We start from the raw sequence: 17524 nt of genomic DNA on the forward strand, positions 1-17524 counted from the left end.
ATATAATACGGTATACAATTTTAAAATTTTTGTGTATTGCGTTTGAACACTTATTTAAACAAAAACAACAACACAAGATTCCCAAAAATGTATTTTAAAAGTTAATGAAAAAAATCCAAACCGTTAACTTTTGACTCAGTTAATCATACCACAGACCACACGATGAAGAAAAAAACAAGATACTGTGCGTTGATCCATGTATTAAAGGTTCCGCTATAGAAAACTTTTACATCTTGCTCTTTAGAAAATAATATTGTGTATGAGTTGTTCCTGCAGTAAAGTAAGTCTCCTAGAGGACCTCCATGAAAACGTGTCTGGCGGTGAAGGTGGAGGGTATCTCTGATTCAAATTTTTTTAAATAAAAAAATTTTTAGGGTAGATGAATACAGGAAATGATAGATGGAATAGTCAAAATTTTGATTTTTGATAAATGACAGCTTCCCGAAGAAAAAAAAATTGTTTTCAAGAAAATTTAAGCTTAAATTTAAGAGTGGCTTAAAAATTCGAATTTATTTCATTTCGAATTTCTATCATTATTTGTTAAAAGTATCTAAAAAGATTGTGTGACAATTTCAGCCCGATCGGTGAAATTTTCTTCATCGAAACAGTTTCAAGAAAAACGCGATTAAGGTCTTTACAAGTAGGTATGGTTATTACTTCGAAACTATTTGCCGGATCAATATACAATTTTCGGATAGTATTTTGAAACATTATTTGGATTCAAAATATTTAAGAAAAATACACGATTTTTTCAAGATTACAAGTGGTTATGTTCCCTTAACCGAAAAGATCATTCCTAATTTATGTACATCATATTTCATATCATACATCATAGATAGTCAAAGTTTCCATACAAGATAGAGTGTTTAAAAAAAAATTGAAGTCTCTTAATCTATAAAAACACAATACTATTACTAACACCACCAAAAATAAAAAAAAACTTTTTTACCCCTAATGTGAGATTCACGTGAAAAAGATTCCACATGGAAAATTTAATTTCTTTTATTGCTGATTGCTAATTCCGAGCGAAAAGTTTTTCATGTTCGATTTGAACCATTTTGATACCATTGCTTTTGAGAAGGAGAAAAATGAAATCGAGAAACGGCGATTGGACTGTAGTAAATATCTATACATTCTTGTTTAACAAAAGAATTGCTGTTATTGTTTTTTTTATATACTACCTATTTTCAAGTTAAAATGTGTTCTTTTATTTAAAGCGTGTTGTTGCAAAGTACAAAATATAAATAATAAATATGTGTTTTTCATCCGAATTGTTTCTGACGTGACTGTTTAGACTTGTTCTTAAGAAACTCTGCATAAATTCTGCAGTAGTGGTGTCTTCGTTATTGCAACAAAGCAGAAAGAAGATTGTCCTAACGCATACTTTCCACTTTTATGAAAACACCCTATGCAAAAATATCTGTATACCAAGATATTTTTAGAAAAAAAAAAAATAATGTTCAAAATCGTTAGAGCCGTTTTTTTAAATAATTTTTATTAATACAAATTTTCAAATTAAAAAAAAAATATTTGAAGCGTTTTTGAAAGAAAGCATAATGGATTCTGCCCATAGTAGTGTTTATTTGGGGCCTAAAAAAAATTTGCATTTGCCCTCAAGAGATTCACCCAAAACCCTTAACTACAAAAGCTTTGAAGAATATCATTAGTAAAGGCTGTAGCTGAAGATAGACACAGGTCCTTATTGCGAGTGTCGTTCAACTTTCGATGCGATAAAAGTCGATCGAATCGATAAATAAATATATGTTTTGGTATTGTGTATCTCTTTCAACGAAAATATTTTCTATTGTAAGCTATGAACTTGATTTGTGTAAACGAAAAATTTCGAACGATAAACCGACAAAAGTAGACTCACATCTCACAATACCAAAAGTCATTTTCGATAACCGTAATTGACAAAAATCGTCTATCGATAGACAAACGACATTTCGTCATCATCTCTCTCTCTATCATCGTCATCGTAATAATTTTTTGTTACGAATCCTAAATTTGCCCTATAGCACCTATATCGCAAGTAGAAAGCATGGTCTACTTTCAATAACTTCTGTAAAAAAACAATAAATATATGTACTTTGAGGGTTCACGTTGAACAATTAATGAAAATTTCCATCGGTGTGTGGCTACTATTCGTAACATATGACGCCCAGAAATGTCTTAAAATTGTTTTAAATGATTGTACCGTTAAACTAATTTTGAGATAAATTAAATAAATATATCAATTTATTTACTGCCATTATAATATGTGTATGCAAATACTTAATAATGCCGTACAAAAATATCGAATTCAAAATATGCCGATAAGGATATTTTTGTTATTTAATTACTTTATACTCTGTCTCATAAAACAAAACACAAAACATTTGGAAAACAGTTTTTTTTTTATTTATTTGTTCGCTTATCACTAAAAAAGTACAAAATTCTCATTAAAAAGTATTCACGTCATGTATATATATAAAATATTTGTTGCTGTGTGTTAAGCATGATTATATTCGAGACAATATGAATTTCGGATAAATCGAAATACAAACAGATTAGACTTAGATTAAAAGCGAATACATTTACAAGTTTCATTTACATACTTTTTCTTAAATCTAACCGAGTATCAAGTTTTGTTGTTATAAAAATTATTAATTTAACTTATGGGTCAACAAAAGAAATCATAATATATCTTGTACCATTGGTCACTCTTAAGCCTTCGTGGTAATGTGTCAGACGGCCTGGATGTAACAGCATCCATCCCATTTTTGTTGCTGTAATAGAACAGTTATATCTCAAGAAGTTACATCCACCTCCCTCGTAGTCAATTCCAGCACGATTTAGGGCAATGTTTATTGTATAGGTAGACGAATCATGATGTGGCCTAAGGAAAGGTTGCTCATCTGGTCGATAACGAACTACGAAATTCATCAACGATCTTGGTGGCTAAGTAACGAAAAGTTTAAATAATTAAACAAACTTTTCAAAAAAGAACAAATTTCTTTATACATACGTTATGGAAATATCCAATAAAAATATTTTCTTGCAGCGGACGCACAAATAGCTCGAGAAACTTCAGCCAAAGGGCATCCAAACCGACTTGCTTCATGTGAATATCACGAGTTGGCACAGCTTCGTAGCCTCCTTCCAAACGAGAATCCTTAAATTATATGAAATGACATTTATTAATCTCACCATCTAACCTAAATTGCTGGGTTATAATTTACCTTATTACTGCCATCAGACCACTTTCCAAAGTTCTCCATGATAGCAACCATGTCTTGACAAAATCTTTCTGTTCCAACTCTAAGCCAGAATACATCGGGGCATGGTTGTAGATAAGTTGCGTTTGGCTTAAGTTGGTCATAGTATTCTGGATGAATGTAACGCTGTTCCCAATCTTTTTGGTTTGTAAATAATGTATAAAAGTCAGGCCGAGCAACAGTGGTATCGAAATTGTCACAATTAACCAAATGAGCATAATCTCTATCGTTGATTATGTACATAAAAACTCCCTAGTAAAAAAAAAATAGAATACATTGTTAGTTTTTTTTAAGCCCACGTGTGTATGTGTATATTAATTGGAAATTACCTCATTGCGCAAATTTTCGCACATAGCCATGTCTGCGTCAAGAGTCTTATGGTCAAAGTTGAGTTTTTTGAAAATGTCTTTTTTGATAAGATAACAACTTGAGACATAAGGCACGTTCCACATGCCACTAAAAAAATAAAAATAGATTTATATTAGATACAAGTTGATTAATTATAAGAAGTGTTTATACGTATTTATTAAATGGTATAGAATTATCAGAATTAAATATTAAAAATTTAAGGTGTACATTGTATGTACAAGGACAGTGGGTATTACACTTCATTTTTTAAATGATAAAACCATAACGGAAACAATTCCGACATAATATCACCTCATTAGCAAAGTTTCGAATGAATAATTAAAAATTTTGACACTAAATCGAAATGATTTTATATAAATTCTAATATAAATCAGAAATAAAATTTTGAAAAAAATAATTTAAGGATTAAAAAATTTTTTGAAAAATCAAATTTTCGAAAATGAGACATTGAATTTTTTGTAAATTTTGGTTTTTAGAAGTTGATTAGTGATTTCTACAAAATGGCATACGAATTTTATTTTAAAACATTTTTTTCCAAAAAGAATATTTTTTTTTTTTAAAACGGTTCTAACGATTTTGAAATCGTTAATATATCAAATAAAACTGCATACTTGTTCTAGAGGGCAATTTGATTTCAGATGATGTTTTATTGCTTTGAAAAACGAATTTTATGTTTTTTTTTTAAATTTTTTTACGTATTTTTATACAAATACCTACATTTCCCAAATTTCTATATAAAAAGTCCAAAAATTTAAGCAACTTGAACTCTAAGAGCAAGTTCGTGCGACCCAGTCGTGCATTTTATTTCTATTAATTTTTGCGGTTTAACTAAGTTGGTCACTGTGGCGTATGTGTAACTTTCAGTCAACGATAGCTAACTTTAAATTATTTTTTAAGGGTTAACTAAATTTGGCACTGTAACGTATATTTAAAGTAAAGGAAGCGCCTGTGGGCCTTTGTTGACCATTTTATGGTTTATTCGTTCATGAAAGGTTTTACATACAGAACGCACGAAAGTGCCAGTAAAGCTTAAAAAAAATCTTAGCTAGAAAAGATGATAACTGTTATAGAATTTAATTTGTAACTTTCAATTTTCTCGTTATAGAATCATTTAATTAACTTAGCAAAAATACTTACAATTAAACCAAATCTAAGTTTCGTACTTTCAAGAAGAAATAATTAATTTTTTACTAGGCAATTTTTGACCATCACACGAAGTTTTTCAATGTGAAACAAATTGCAAATTTTGAATGCTAGTAGAGTATAAAGAGTAGACACAAAACAGGGCCTCATAAAATCTAAATGTCAATTTTTATCAAAAGTACTGGTTTTATGTACCTCTTTAAAATCTTGTATTGTAAGTGAAAAAAATAGAACAATGAAAATACTCATACACTAAATACAAATTCATTGCACTTGTGCAAATGCAATTGCGAAACGAGGATTAAGATCTTTTATTACGTATACAACTCATGATCGTTGAATCTGCACCTTGTACCGACACAAAATACGTATAACTACTTCTTTTAGTCGTCGTTGTCGCCGCCACTAAATCAAATCAATCTCCCTATTCAGTTTTCTTTTTTTTTTCTGAACAATAATTGAATTTATGTATGGCGTGAAAATTAAATCAAAAAGCGAGACCATTAGTCGACCACTGGGAGACTAGCACAACGCAAAAATAAAATTACCACAACAAACACTGTGATGCCTTAACTAAAATAAAAACAACCACAATCACGACGATGATGGTCAACGAACATCGAAAACCATATTCTCGAGTGTGGGCGAAATTAGTAACAGTCTTTTAGTAGATGTGAGATGCTCGTTCTGAGCTGCCTATTAGAGGTGGATAGATAAGTACAAAAAAAAAAAAAATAATCCTGAGTTTAAAAAAAAAAAAACTGTTTTCAAAATGAAATACTATTTAATTATACTTGTTTTTGTTGCTTTACTGGCAAACAATAATTCAATTGCTCAGAGTAGGTCTCCCAGGCTCCCTACTGCTTTAATAACGTCATTTGTGTATATTTTTTTATCTAATTTTTTTACTACACAGGATCAGTTGGTGGCAGAGGAATTTTACGACGAAACTACACTGGAAAGAAGCCAGTTTTAATCCAACATCGCACTCAAGATGCAGTGAATTATTATGACCATGAAAATGTAAATGTTTAAGAAAAAAATACAACTCATTGCAAAACTTAAATTTAATTGTTGTCCGTTTAGGGTGCAAAGATTATAAAATCCTCACATTTCGAACTGGACTATACGCTTGGAAGGAAAATAACATTTTTCTGTATGGCACAGGGTAAGTCTAAATTAGATGTTTTTTTCAAATAGTACATCCATATATTCTTTCTACAGGTCAACCAAGACCAACGATTACTTGGTTCAAGGATGGTGCAGAGCTTTACCAACATCGATTCTTCCAGGTAGGATAACTCCATTGATCACTGTATACTCATTATTAAAAAATTGTTAATGTAGGTCCATGAATCCATGGTCGATAGTGACATAATCAAATCCAAAATGGAAATAGATCCAACAACACAAATGGATGCAGGTATGGAATAGGCGTTTTTTTTTTTTTCTTAAAATTATCCTCTTATATAAAAATTTGTTTTAGGATATTATGAGTGCCAAGCGGATAACATTTACGCAATCGATCGAAGAGGATTTCGAACTGATTACGTGATGATTAACTTCTAAATCTTTCTAAAACATAGTATAATTTCGAGAACAATATTAGGCTTAATACAAAAACAACAACAAAAACAATTAAATTATAATATTATTTTTTTTTATTGTAGTAATATATTAATTTGGTTCATCAAACTTGCCACCCGATTTATTTTTATCTTTTTTTTTTTTCATCTACAACACGGGGGACACTCTATACTATATTAGTGCTGATCTGCAAGTGGAACAAAACTCTTGCACAATTGGCTCAATTATTTAATTCAGGCAATATCATTTGCGAAGAACAGCACAGCACAGTGCTTAAGCGCGAAACGAGATAATCCATGGTATAGTTGAAATACATATATGTGTATAAATTTAACTGAGCCGGAAGGGGTGATGGTTGCCATTTAACCATACAAACTAACCAACCAAACACATAGAGATTTCTTTTGCATTTTGGATCAAAATCCATTTTCATTTCGAATTTGTCGGAGTTTGGTCCGAATCCAAAGTCGCGCAGTTTTTCTTTTTATAGTTTACTGCTGAGACCATAGCCTGCAGCTCTTCGAATTAAAAAAAAACTACAATTTTTTACAAATATACACAATGAATCTGAGATTGGTGGCAATTGTAATTGGAGTCTTAGTGTTGTCAAGTGATTTGTGTGAAGCTAGAAGAGGTCGAACAAGAGGAAGGACTAAATCAAGAGTTTGTTTGTATTCAAAAGCACTTGGTTCGTTTAATTTATATGTGTGATCTTTGGTAGGTGCAAATTGGATTACCTATAACTGGCAAATACAGGGATCCTGAATCGGATCAGTACTACAACAATAATAATGTAAGGCAACTAACCAAAAATCTAGTCAATTAATAATAATTTCAACAACATTTTTTAAGGGAGCGAAAATTCTACAAGCATCTCATTTTGATTATGAATACGTTTTGGGACATAAAATTGCTTTTCTGTGTGTAGCCAAAGGCAATCCAAGACCACATATAACCTGGTACAAGGATGGAACTGAAATATTTCAACATCTTTACATGCATGTAAGTCGTGCAACAAATTACAATTTGTTGTTATTGTTTTTTTTTTTATATATCAATTGAATTTTATTAAGGTTCACGAATGGCGAATTGGAGAGGACAAAGTTAAGTCGAAAATTGAAATTGACCCAGCCACACAAATGGACGCAGGTGTATATGAATGCACAGCAGATAATATGTATTCGATAGATCGAAGGAGTTTTAAAACTGATTTCTCTATTGCATTCGATTAGTGAGTTTTATTTTTGTTTGTTTTGCATTTGAATCAATTATTTTGTGTTTGTAATAAAATTGTGCCATAGTTTTGTTTTTTTTTTTTGTGTTTTTAGAAATGTTTTGTATCCAAAAAACAAACAGTAAATTCTTGATTTATCGTAAAATAAAATTACTGGAATACTTGGTGGTTAAGAGTTTTAATGACTTTAAAATTATTTTGGAATAACTTATTTAAATGAGGAAAGCCACTGAGGAAGACACCGCTTGTTAGGTTTTGAGAAATCTTCCTATGTATGTATATGGATTTGGAAGAGAATTTTGTGTAAAACCAAAATCGAACACATTTTCTGGATAAAGTTGGATTATAGCTTAGCTGAATGGATTTATGAACAGAGATACTGATAGAACGTTTCTTTTTTATAAAAGGCAAGGTCATATTGTCCTCAACTTAATTGAATCGATGGCATTCAAATATTAAAATAATTTCTACCCCTGCACAAACCAAACGAAAATTCCAACAAATTTAAGATATTTTTCCAAAATAATTTTGAATTTTTGATTTTTTTTAAAGATTCTTGTATTTCGAAGTAGGAATTAAGGTTAGAACTGCTTTCTGTTTTAGGTCTTAAATTATATTTTCTGGAAGCTATTAATCAATATTTTATCCACCTGCCACACTGGTAGGCCAATTAGGGAAAGTATTGATTCCAACCTACTCAAAACCGACCTGCCAATGTGAATTGGAGCCTTATTTGGTTAAAATTGCCAGTTTAATCTAGCAAATATTTTCCCATATACCGATAAATAAGGACTGACCATCTCCCGATTATGTATTACATTGTGGTGGTAATAAATTACAACGGCATCTTTTTTAGGTAACCAAAAGCTCCCCAAACTATGTTTTTATTCATTTCGTATCAAAAATCATAGGTCTGAGATAATTGCTTTATATAGAAATAAGGGGGTTAGTACTCAAAAAGATTATAACATTCGAAGTCAAATTTCAAGGTATTATGCAACATTTTAAAAAAATTTAAATAATCTGTATCAAAGCTTTTTATGTACAAACAAATCAGTTGCATGATTACACCTAAACCTAATCTTTATCCCCACAAGAATTTAGAAAGAATGAAAAATTCTCTATCAACTGTGAAAAAAAAAAAAAATACTTACAGAATATTTCCCTTTACAATGTCTACATAATCATGTGACCTGGCATAGTATCCATCATCTGATAATGCTCCCCAAAAGTTGCTCCATAATTCATTGTCACGAGTAATAACGGGCGAGATGAAATTCCTAATTTTAAAACAAGACTTAAAATTTCTATTATTGTTTATATGCATATTAAAATTTACCTCTTGTAGGTCATAAGATGTTTAAGTAAACCAGGATCGTCAAGATGTACCTCAGCATCAACGGCAAACAAATAATCACTTTCTTTCTGGATTGCTTGATTACTGTTATGGGTATTGTAAATAAAATAATCAATTCGATACAAGCTTAAAGATTTTACTTACACAGCAAGTTTTCTGGCCTGTTTTTCTTCAATCTCATCTGTAGAGACAATTAATTTTGCAGATAAGTATTCCTTCTCGTGAGCAACGTAGAATGATTTTGATAGTTCATCGTGGAATTCAACCTTTAAAAATGTATGAAGTAAAAAAGATTATTAGAATTCTATTTTGTTACTATTAACCCTTAACTATAGTGGTGAAAATTTGTGGTGTTTTGAAATGATAAAATAAAATACAAAATTGAATTTTTTTATAAATTTTGTTTTTAAGCATCAAAAGATAACAATTTAAAAAAAAATAAAAAAATAAAAAAAAAAAAGAGAAAATTCATTTTCAACGGTTTTTATTAACTTTTTAAAAGTTGATGTGGGTCCCCTGGACCCACCACTATAGTTAAGGGTTAAGCACAAACGCTATCTACTTACACCACTGTAAACTAATAAATTGATTTTCTCCTTGGGGTAGTACAAATTCGCCACTTTACCCAAAAATTCTTCATAGAATGGCACTGGTTTGTTTGCGATAATAGATAAGGTCACAATTGGTAATTTTGCCTCCTATTCATATACAAAATAATCTTTAAAGATGAAACAATTATGTTTGCAATAAAAAACCACTCACATCCAATTCTTGTCTTTCTTCTTCGCAAATAACACATTTATCGTTGAATGTACCGGCTAAATAATTACCAAAAGCATTCAATTCGATTTTACTTGGTCCATTGCCATGAACAACACTTGGAATTGTCAAAAAATCTATATTTGCTAAAATACCAGCTCCAGTCTTTACATTAACATCCAACTTAACATCATCCTTCGCACCATTTAGATTTTGGAAAATTTTTGATTCAACATCTAATTTTATGTTAAGATGTTTTCTAACATCGGGATTCAAAAATTGTTTGGTATAAAATAGTTGATCATCGTCTGTGTTTTCGACTGGACGATCAATCAATTCGAATATACTGCGTGCATAACCTTGAAGAGTAAAAGAGATTATTGGTGATTTAATGTGATTAGCAAATGTTTCTGTTGGCATTGGAAAACTTACCTATAAACATTCCAGAGTTTAAGAATCGAGATGCTTTCGGTACAACAGGGGGATAGTCTTGTGCGAGACTCTTATCGGGCCAACAAAACTTTTCGGCAGAAAATACAATTTTAGCATCAAATTCTTTGAATTTTTTGTGAATATCGTTCAGTGTTGACGTGAAGATTACATCGTAGCTGAAACATAACATAAAATTTTCAATTTAATAAAAATATTAAAAAGTATTTTTTTTTTCAAAAAGATAATCCTTTGTGTAAAATTGTACAGAAAAAAAAATTTAAAATAACATTGTTAACCTCATAGAACTTGGATATGGAACATTTTAAGAAAAAAAGTGTTCTACAGTATAGGCCCATTTGCACTTAGCGAAGAAAAGGGAACTAGATTTATTTTTGTCGATCGCGAACTAAGAAGAAAGCCAAATCTAAGAACTCTTGGTACAAGCAAATGCAAAAATACCAGCATTCCAGCATTCAGTGTCTCAAAAATTGAACAGAACAAAACCTATGTTTTGTTCTATGTGGGAAAGTTATGATCCCCTCGACATCGATATCATAACAGCGCCGAAAGAAGAATAAGATTTCCGTAATAAGAATGTTTGCATGCATGCTTAGAGCATGGAAACAAACGATGCATAAGCATTCTAAAAAGCGCGGATATAATAACTTAAAGGAGGAATTACGAAAGTGTAAATGTAAACGCTTATTTGTTTGTCTCTGGATTGCATCAAAATGACGTCGAGATATGAGAACACTACTCCAGTTTTTTTCACAAAATCTACGTTTTATAGACTGTAGTGATTAAAATGGGAACCCTATATGCTTTGCAACGTTTGTTCGAATGAAAAATTTGTGATGGTTTCACTGAACAAGTTTTTCAACATACCTAATATGAACATATCGAGCATAAAATTTCGATCCAAGTGTCACTACAAGACTAAATAACAAGAAGTCGTTAAATGCAAACAAAAAACATTGGTAAAGTCGGTTTAAGGACGATAATTTTACGTAATAACGTCAAAAAAAGCAGGTTATGTGCTATTTAAAAAAAATTATTTAAATTCTTTTTAAAGTATTGGACTGTCTTGGGATTCGAACCTCAGACTTCTGGTGCAAAAGACATATCGTTCAACAATTTCACACTCTGGGCTGCTGACTCTATATACGTATTGCTATCTTAAGTTGAACTAGGCGTCACATGACATGGACTTTAAGATGAAATTACAATCTATCCCACACAGCTAACAAGTTCAGGTGGAAAGTGGGTTTCAGTCACGCTTTTTCGTGTATGCAACCCGGATTCATCGATTTATAAGATGTTGTCACGTCAGAAAAGAAGGAATTAGGAGTTAAAACGCACCCTTTTGGGCCAACAGCATTTATTTAGGTAATTTTAGACTTGAATCATGTCTAAACCTAAGATTATACGATCAAGGATATCGCTCAATGAGTTGACTCTCTGAAGTCACCAAAAATATTATCGTTACTCTGTCAACGGGCCGTTGCATTTTTGCTAACGATCACACGACTTAACACGCTTGGGAATGATATTGATGTCTTTCTTACTTTAGAGAGTCAACCGGTGACCCATTTTGTTGACCATATAATCCTAGCTTAGTAACCAGATTATCTATTGAACTAAACTGCTTTGGATTCGATTCGATTAGTTCGATTCAATCGGATATAATGCAATCGGTTTCCTATTCCTAGGTATATACCAAACTTTTCTAATTATTATACAAAATTTCATAATAATTCTTATTATAAACGAACATTGCAAGTTGTTTCCTAGATTTAAGTCAATGTTGCAGCCCAAACTATTTTTTTTTTTTAATTAGTTTTTTAGTCTTACCTATCTGTGAACATGACGATAGTATTGTCATCATCTTTAAATGGTGCAATAGCTTCTTTCAAAAGATTAATTTTGAAACCGCCTCCTGGTCCGCTCATGTCTCCACCTTTCCATTCCTTTCCCAATCCAAGTGGTGTAACCTACAAAAAATTTCATAATAAATTAATATGTAATTGATTTCTTGCATTTTCTTTTTTTGTTTTTTCTAAAAAAAATCCTAATCTATATGGTTCAAATTTTATCTGTAACCATAATAATTATATATTATTCTAGAACAACTAGGAATAAGAAACATTTCACTCTTACAGATAAGAATACATTTTTTTTTAATCTTGCTTCTTTTCTCCCATAGGTCAAACTATGGATGCTGCTGCTATTATCATTTCATAAAATTAATTAAAAAAAACTTCATTTAGAAATATGTACATTTTTTTTTTCTTATTGTACACGCAAAATTATATTTTTGTCACGTAAGCATGATTGTCTTGATCGGCTTTTTTTTTAATCTTAAAAAAAAAAAATAAAAAAAAAATCTTATATACAAGTGGACCGGATATGGATGAGTTTAATAAGTCTTCCAGATGTTTTACTTACTACATCTGGTTGCGCGTGTACAATGCATCATTATAATTATGATTTCAGTGAATGCATTAGAAAAATACACTGAAACACATTTATAAAAATTTCATAAGAATGATGTGATGCATTATTTAAGACAAAGGGGTCAATAAACGATATATTCTAACGGTTCTAGTTTAATGTATGCTAAGATATGGACCATTATCATATTTATCTTTTGACGATGGTCTAACAATCTAATTTATTTGTATGTATCGCAAAATTAATTCAATTTACATTTAACAAGAATTCTTAAATAGTTCGATTTATCTATGAAATTCAATCAAAAACATTATGTAAATTTGTATCAAAAATCCAAAATGTAAATTGGCATAATATATGTATCAATTTGATTTAATTAGATCAATGACTTTTTCCAATTTTTTAAACCTAAGATGGAGAATTTCAAATGCATTTTAGTTTAGTTTAATTTAATTTATATATTTTGCCAAAATGAGACAGCAGAAGGTACAAAAATTTGTCTTTAAATTACAAAATTAAAAAAAAAGAAGATAAATAACAACATACAAAATATGTATATAGATTACAAGTAAATAAATAACAAAATTTGAAAATAAATTAAAATATAGGTAAATGAAATAAATTTGTTCATACATTTTTAAATTATTAAGCTCTGATTTTTCGATTGTCAGTTAGACTATCAGAAGGATAAATGTCAATAAATAAAAAAACCTTTTATCCTTAGGAATAAGGGTTTACCTGGCTATTGAAAAATTGGCTCTGAGAAAAAAATATAAATAGTTATGAAATTGGTAACTTTAAACAATAGAATAGAAAAACGACAAAAGCAACAAATCAGGAAGAAAATTGGAAATTTAAAAATTTGTATACGATTTGACAGATTTTTCATTTTTAATGGAGACTTTAAATATAATGGAGAGTGAATAAATTGGGTCTTAGGTCCAATTTATTCACACTCCATTAAATTTAAAGTCGCCATTAAAAAAGGGAAATTTTAAAATTTGTATGCGATTTGACAGTTTTATAATTTTTAATGGAGCCTTTAAAAATAATGGAGAGTGAATAAATTGGGCCTTAGTCCCAATTTATTCACTCTGCATTAAATTTAAAGCCGCCATTAAAAAGGCGAAATTTGATTTGACAGTTTTCTAATTTTTAATGGAGACTTTAAATTTAATGAAGAGTGAGTAAATTTGGCCTTAGAGTGCGCACTTTATTGATAGTAATTAAGAATATGAATTTTCTTCAAAAACTTATCGGCAAAAAGCTATACATATACAAACTGTTTATTTTGATTTTTATTAGAAAACTTACCTCAAATTTATTGACTCTAGCTGATCGAACGTATCGACGATACCCATCATTTTCCTCAGTGGCAACAGTGAACACTTTAATGTGTTCAACACCTACAAAAACAAGGAAAACATAAGCAAGAATTCAATATTTCCTAAATAATAAAAGTTATTCTAGACTAGATAGACGCTTTATGTTTGAATCTCAAAAATCTGAATGCTTATTTTTATTGCATACTCAGGCAATATGTTTTTTTTTTTTTTGTTTTAATTTAGTCAATTTATCAGCATTTATATGCAACGAGAAAGGATAGAGAGAAATGAGATCATGCTTTCAATTCTCCAGCTCAGTGGAATGGACGTAAAGCAAAATATTTTGTTAAAATATACACAAACTGTGGTTTGGTTCACCATCAGTCAGCATCATCATCCCTCTTTCTCGTCTATATGCTTTGATATAATTGTTTATACAAAAAAAAGTCATAAATAGATTTCTAGTCTAGATAGCTGCTATACAAAATGTAAAATGTTTTTTTGTTTTTATTCTAATTCTTTTGTAGAAGTATACACTCACCAGACTTTGCTTCCTTGGAGCGTGTTGGATTACTTGTTGCAATTATGAATATGCAAAGAACACTCAGTTGGACAAAATTGATTTTTCCCATGGCTTTTTTTATGTTAAGGTATTCGTTAACATACAAAACAAAAAAAAAATAAGAAAAACAATACAAAACTCTATATCAGATTACAAAAGTTTTATCAATTTTGCATGTTTTTTTGTGATACAAAAATATAAAAAAACACACTTCCAGAAATCAAGCCGGGAACTGAAAATAAACTGAACTTATCAAAACGAGCGCTTGAGCTCGAATAAAAATTAAAAATGACAAAGATTTTGTTTGTCAAAAATGAACTCAATTTATTATGGCTCATTTCCAGTTTCACTCAAAACTAGTTTGTTGTTTTATTTCATTGATAGATGGCAGTGTAAAAGATTATTTGAATTTTAATGGGAAATAATGGAGGTTGTTATTTAAATTGAATTTCAAAATTTCATATTTCATCATCAGCCTTAGCGAGGTATTCATCGAAGCGGATTTTTGGCCGATTTTATACAAATCGGAGAGTTTTGACCTGTCGGAAGCACACCTCGAAGCATGATTCTTATGAAATCGGAGAATTTTCCTTTCCGACGTGTACCTCGATAGGACCGCATATTTTTACTGGCCTATTTTGAAAATTCTTTTCCTAGATATAACCAAAGCTAGATAATACAGTAGCGTCCATCTGCACATCGAGCTAATGCTTAAGCACATTTTCGTCCGACACAATGCACTACCAATCTTGGCCTGTTTGGCGGTTGATATCATTTTATTTTCCTTCTAGTTTTATTTTCTGATCTGAAGCGGGTTGTAAAAATATCAATAAAAAAATGTATTTGAATAAAAAAAAATTATATTTAAAAAAAAAAGTTATTCAGCCCTATCGTGAGTTTCACGTGGAATGTTTTCCACCCGGAATATTTTTGTTCGCCCGGAATTTCAAAAGCTATCATGAGTTTCACCCAAAGTTTCTTGTTCGGCACCAAAATTTAAGTGAGATATTACCTCACAAATTACTTGAAAAAAAGTTGAAAGTAAAGGAAAATGTCCGAACGTGAACAACTTTTCCCCCGGAACTCACAAAAATAGCTCTTATCTTAGAAGTGTTTAAGAAAAAAAAAAGGAAAAATTATAATTTGATTCTATTTAAGCATATTTCTGATAATGTAAAAAATACATAAAATCTGTTTTTATAATTAATAAAACCCCATTTTTAATGGCTTTGATCACAAAACGAAGTTGCCATCTGATTTCTTGTATGAAAACGAATTTTTAGACAACAAATTTTGAAAATCGTTAGACTTTTTTTAAAAAAAATTATATTTTATATACATATACAAATTTTCTAACATTTTTCAAAAAATAATTTGGAATGCCATTTTGAAGAAATAATTAATGTACACTTAAAAACGAAATTTCCAAACATTTCACAAATCCGTTTTCGAAAAACTGATTTTTCAAAAAAAAAAAATTTGAAATATTTAAAAAAAATCTAAAAATATGTTTTTTGAAAATTGTTCTAAAATTTTAACATTACGGTTACTTAAACTCTTTAGTATAAAAATTTCTTTGAAATCGGGTTAGTCTTGTAAGAGATATTTGAAACCAAAAAAAAAAAACAGTCAACAAATTTTTGTTTTTATTTCAAAATTTGGATCTTATCTGTATAATTACACGTACAAATTTTAATCAAAAGCGAATGGAAAACCACAAAAATATTTAATACACACATTTGGCATTGAATTTTTTTAATGTAAAATTATTTTTAACAACATTGTTTTTTAATGCAAAATATTTTTATTTACAATAAAGTTTTATTTTTAATGCAATTTGTTTTTTTTTTGCAGTAAAATTTTTTAATGTTTTAATGCAGAAAATGTTTCGTTTTCATTGAGATTTTTTTTAGTGCAAAATATTTTTATTTGCAATAAATATTTTTTTTATTTGCAGTGAAGGCAAAGGTTTTTTAATGTTAGAAGCCCATTGTTCGTATTATTCGAAAGAAAAAATAAAGTCTTTTCTGTAGATTTCGATAGTAAGAAAATTCGTCCAAAACCTTTAACAAAAATGTTTCAAACAATTATTTAAGTGGGTAGAGCTTGAAAAAGAGATTATAAAATAAGAAAACAGAAAACTCGAGTTGTTTTTTTTGTACGAATCCTAAACTGCTTATATCAAATACATTTATGTATGTACGAATTTCAGGAATTAATTTTTCAGGAATTTAAACCAAAAATCGTTCTGTACTCAGAAAGTTTCTTAAAATGATTTACAGTCACATCACCGCGGATATAAATGATCAATTTTTCACTTTAAATTTATTTAATTATTATTTAAGGCTTATTTAAAAAAGAATTCATAGTAAATTACTCATTCATAAAAAAAATATGTTAATTTATAATATCAATTTATAACGAGCTTATTTCTCGATAAATAGTCCTTTTAGTGCTTTAAATTTAAAGGAAATTTCTTACCCACTTGATAGCAAGGCCTACAACTTTCGAAATACCTTGCAAATTTCTTAGACACTCATGCGAAATGACGAAAAATTAACTTGTACCTTGAATTTCAATTCTAAACAGACAATTTTGAAACGGTTGAAGAATGTTCAAAACCTTACCGATAATCTCTTGTTCAACTTAAAGCAATAAACCCATCTTCTTAAATTCGGATCGATATCTACAAGTAACTATAAACACTTTTGATATATTAATTCATTAACTCAATTCCAAGCAAAACTACTTATAGTTAAGCTATGTTGCATGAAATTGAAAGAAAGAAAGAAAAGACACAAAACATTCAATTTCTTTTTTTTTTTATAATTTTCTGCTCCATTGATTACCACAGATAACTTATTGATTTCCGATGTTTTACGTGATTCATTCAAATGCTCCAATAAAAAAAAACAAAAAACTTTACATAATAATACCATATTTCATCTGGAAACATACATTTCAATTTTTAATCAATACCCAGAGAAAGCTATTTAAAAAATAAATGCATTTTTCTTGTGGATACTGGAACAAAAAGCTTTTTTTGTT

The 17524-nt window shown here is 29.7% G+C and overlaps 3 protein-coding genes across 3 annotated transcripts; 2 read left to right on the plus strand and 1 right to left on the minus strand.

Moving 5' to 3' along the window:
• Positions 1 to 2391: 2391 nt before the first annotated feature.
• LOC129919793 (procollagen-lysine,2-oxoglutarate 5-dioxygenase) lies at positions 2392 to 14725 on the minus strand. Its single transcript, XM_056000847.1, has 14 exons — positions 14688 to 14725; positions 14456 to 14548; positions 13904 to 13995; positions 11990 to 12129; positions 10139 to 10314; positions 9710 to 10065; positions 9514 to 9645; positions 9092 to 9213; positions 8930 to 9031; positions 8745 to 8870; positions 3587 to 3713; positions 3222 to 3509; positions 3008 to 3154; positions 2392 to 2940 (listed from the first exon to the last, which is right to left on the minus strand). Exons 2-14 carry the CDS (start codon positions 14544 to 14546, stop codon positions 2656 to 2658), a joined length of 2184 nt encoding a protein of 727 aa, XP_055856822.1. The 5' UTR covers positions 14547 to 14548; positions 14688 to 14725; the 3' UTR covers positions 2392 to 2655.
• Positions 5481 to 6476, plus strand: LOC129919795 (immunoglobulin domain-containing protein oig-4). The gene is made up of 6 exons (XM_056000850.1): positions 5481 to 5608; positions 5686 to 5792; positions 5856 to 5937; positions 5994 to 6061; positions 6117 to 6192; positions 6256 to 6476. The coding sequence occupies exons 1-6, from the start codon at positions 5542 to 5544 to the stop codon at positions 6336 to 6338; spliced, it is 483 nt and encodes a 160-aa protein (XP_055856825.1). The 5' UTR covers positions 5481 to 5541; the 3' UTR covers positions 6339 to 6476.
• Positions 6790 to 7658, plus strand: LOC129919794 (immunoglobulin domain-containing protein oig-4). The gene is made up of 4 exons (XM_056000849.1): positions 6790 to 7019; positions 7078 to 7149; positions 7209 to 7358; positions 7430 to 7658. The coding sequence occupies exons 1-4, from the start codon at positions 6918 to 6920 to the stop codon at positions 7586 to 7588; spliced, it is 483 nt and encodes a 160-aa protein (XP_055856824.1). The 5' UTR covers positions 6790 to 6917; the 3' UTR covers positions 7589 to 7658.
• Positions 14726 to 17524: the final 2799 nt, after the last annotated feature.

Source organism: Episyrphus balteatus, chromosome 4 (assembly GCF_945859705.1).
Source record: "Episyrphus balteatus chromosome 4, idEpiBalt1.1, whole genome shotgun sequence".
NCBI classification, from domain to species: Eukaryota; Metazoa; Arthropoda; class Insecta; order Diptera; family Syrphidae; genus Episyrphus; species Episyrphus balteatus.

Excerpts from the sequence above, each read along its gene's own strand:
- LOC129919794 (XM_056000849.1), top strand. The coding sequence starts at position 6,918 with ATGAATCTGAGATTGGTGGCAATTGTAATTGGAGTCTTAGTGTTGTCA. Across the intron at positions 7,020-7,077 it reads GAGGAAGGACTAAATCAAGA|GTGCAAATTGGATTACCTAT; the intron begins GTTTGTTTGTAT and ends GATCTTTGGTAG. Across the intron at positions 7,359-7,429 it reads TTCAACATCTTTACATGCAT|GTTCACGAATGGCGAATTGG; the intron begins GTAAGTCGTGCA and ends AATTTTATTAAG.
- LOC129919793 (XM_056000847.1), bottom strand. The coding sequence starts at position 14,546 with ATGGGAAAAATCAATTTTGTCCAACTGAGTGTTCTTTGCATATTCATA. Across the intron at positions 12,130-13,903 it reads CTAGAGTCAATAAATTTGAG|GTTACACCACTTGGATTGGG; the intron begins GTAAGTTTTCTA and ends AATTTTTTGTAG. Across the intron at positions 8,871-8,929 it reads CATCTTATGACCTACAAGAG|GAATTTCATCTCGCCCGTTA; the intron begins GTAAATTTTAAT and ends TTTTAAAATTAG.
- LOC129919795 (XM_056000850.1), top strand. The coding sequence starts at position 5,542 with ATGAAATACTATTTAATTATACTTGTTTTTGTTGCTTTACTGGCAAAC. Across the intron at positions 5,609-5,685 it reads CAATAATTCAATTGCTCAGA|GATCAGTTGGTGGCAGAGGA; the intron begins GTAGGTCTCCCA and ends TTTACTACACAG. Across the intron at positions 5,938-5,993 it reads ATTTTTCTGTATGGCACAGG|GTCAACCAAGACCAACGATT; the intron begins GTAAGTCTAAAT and ends TTCTTTCTACAG.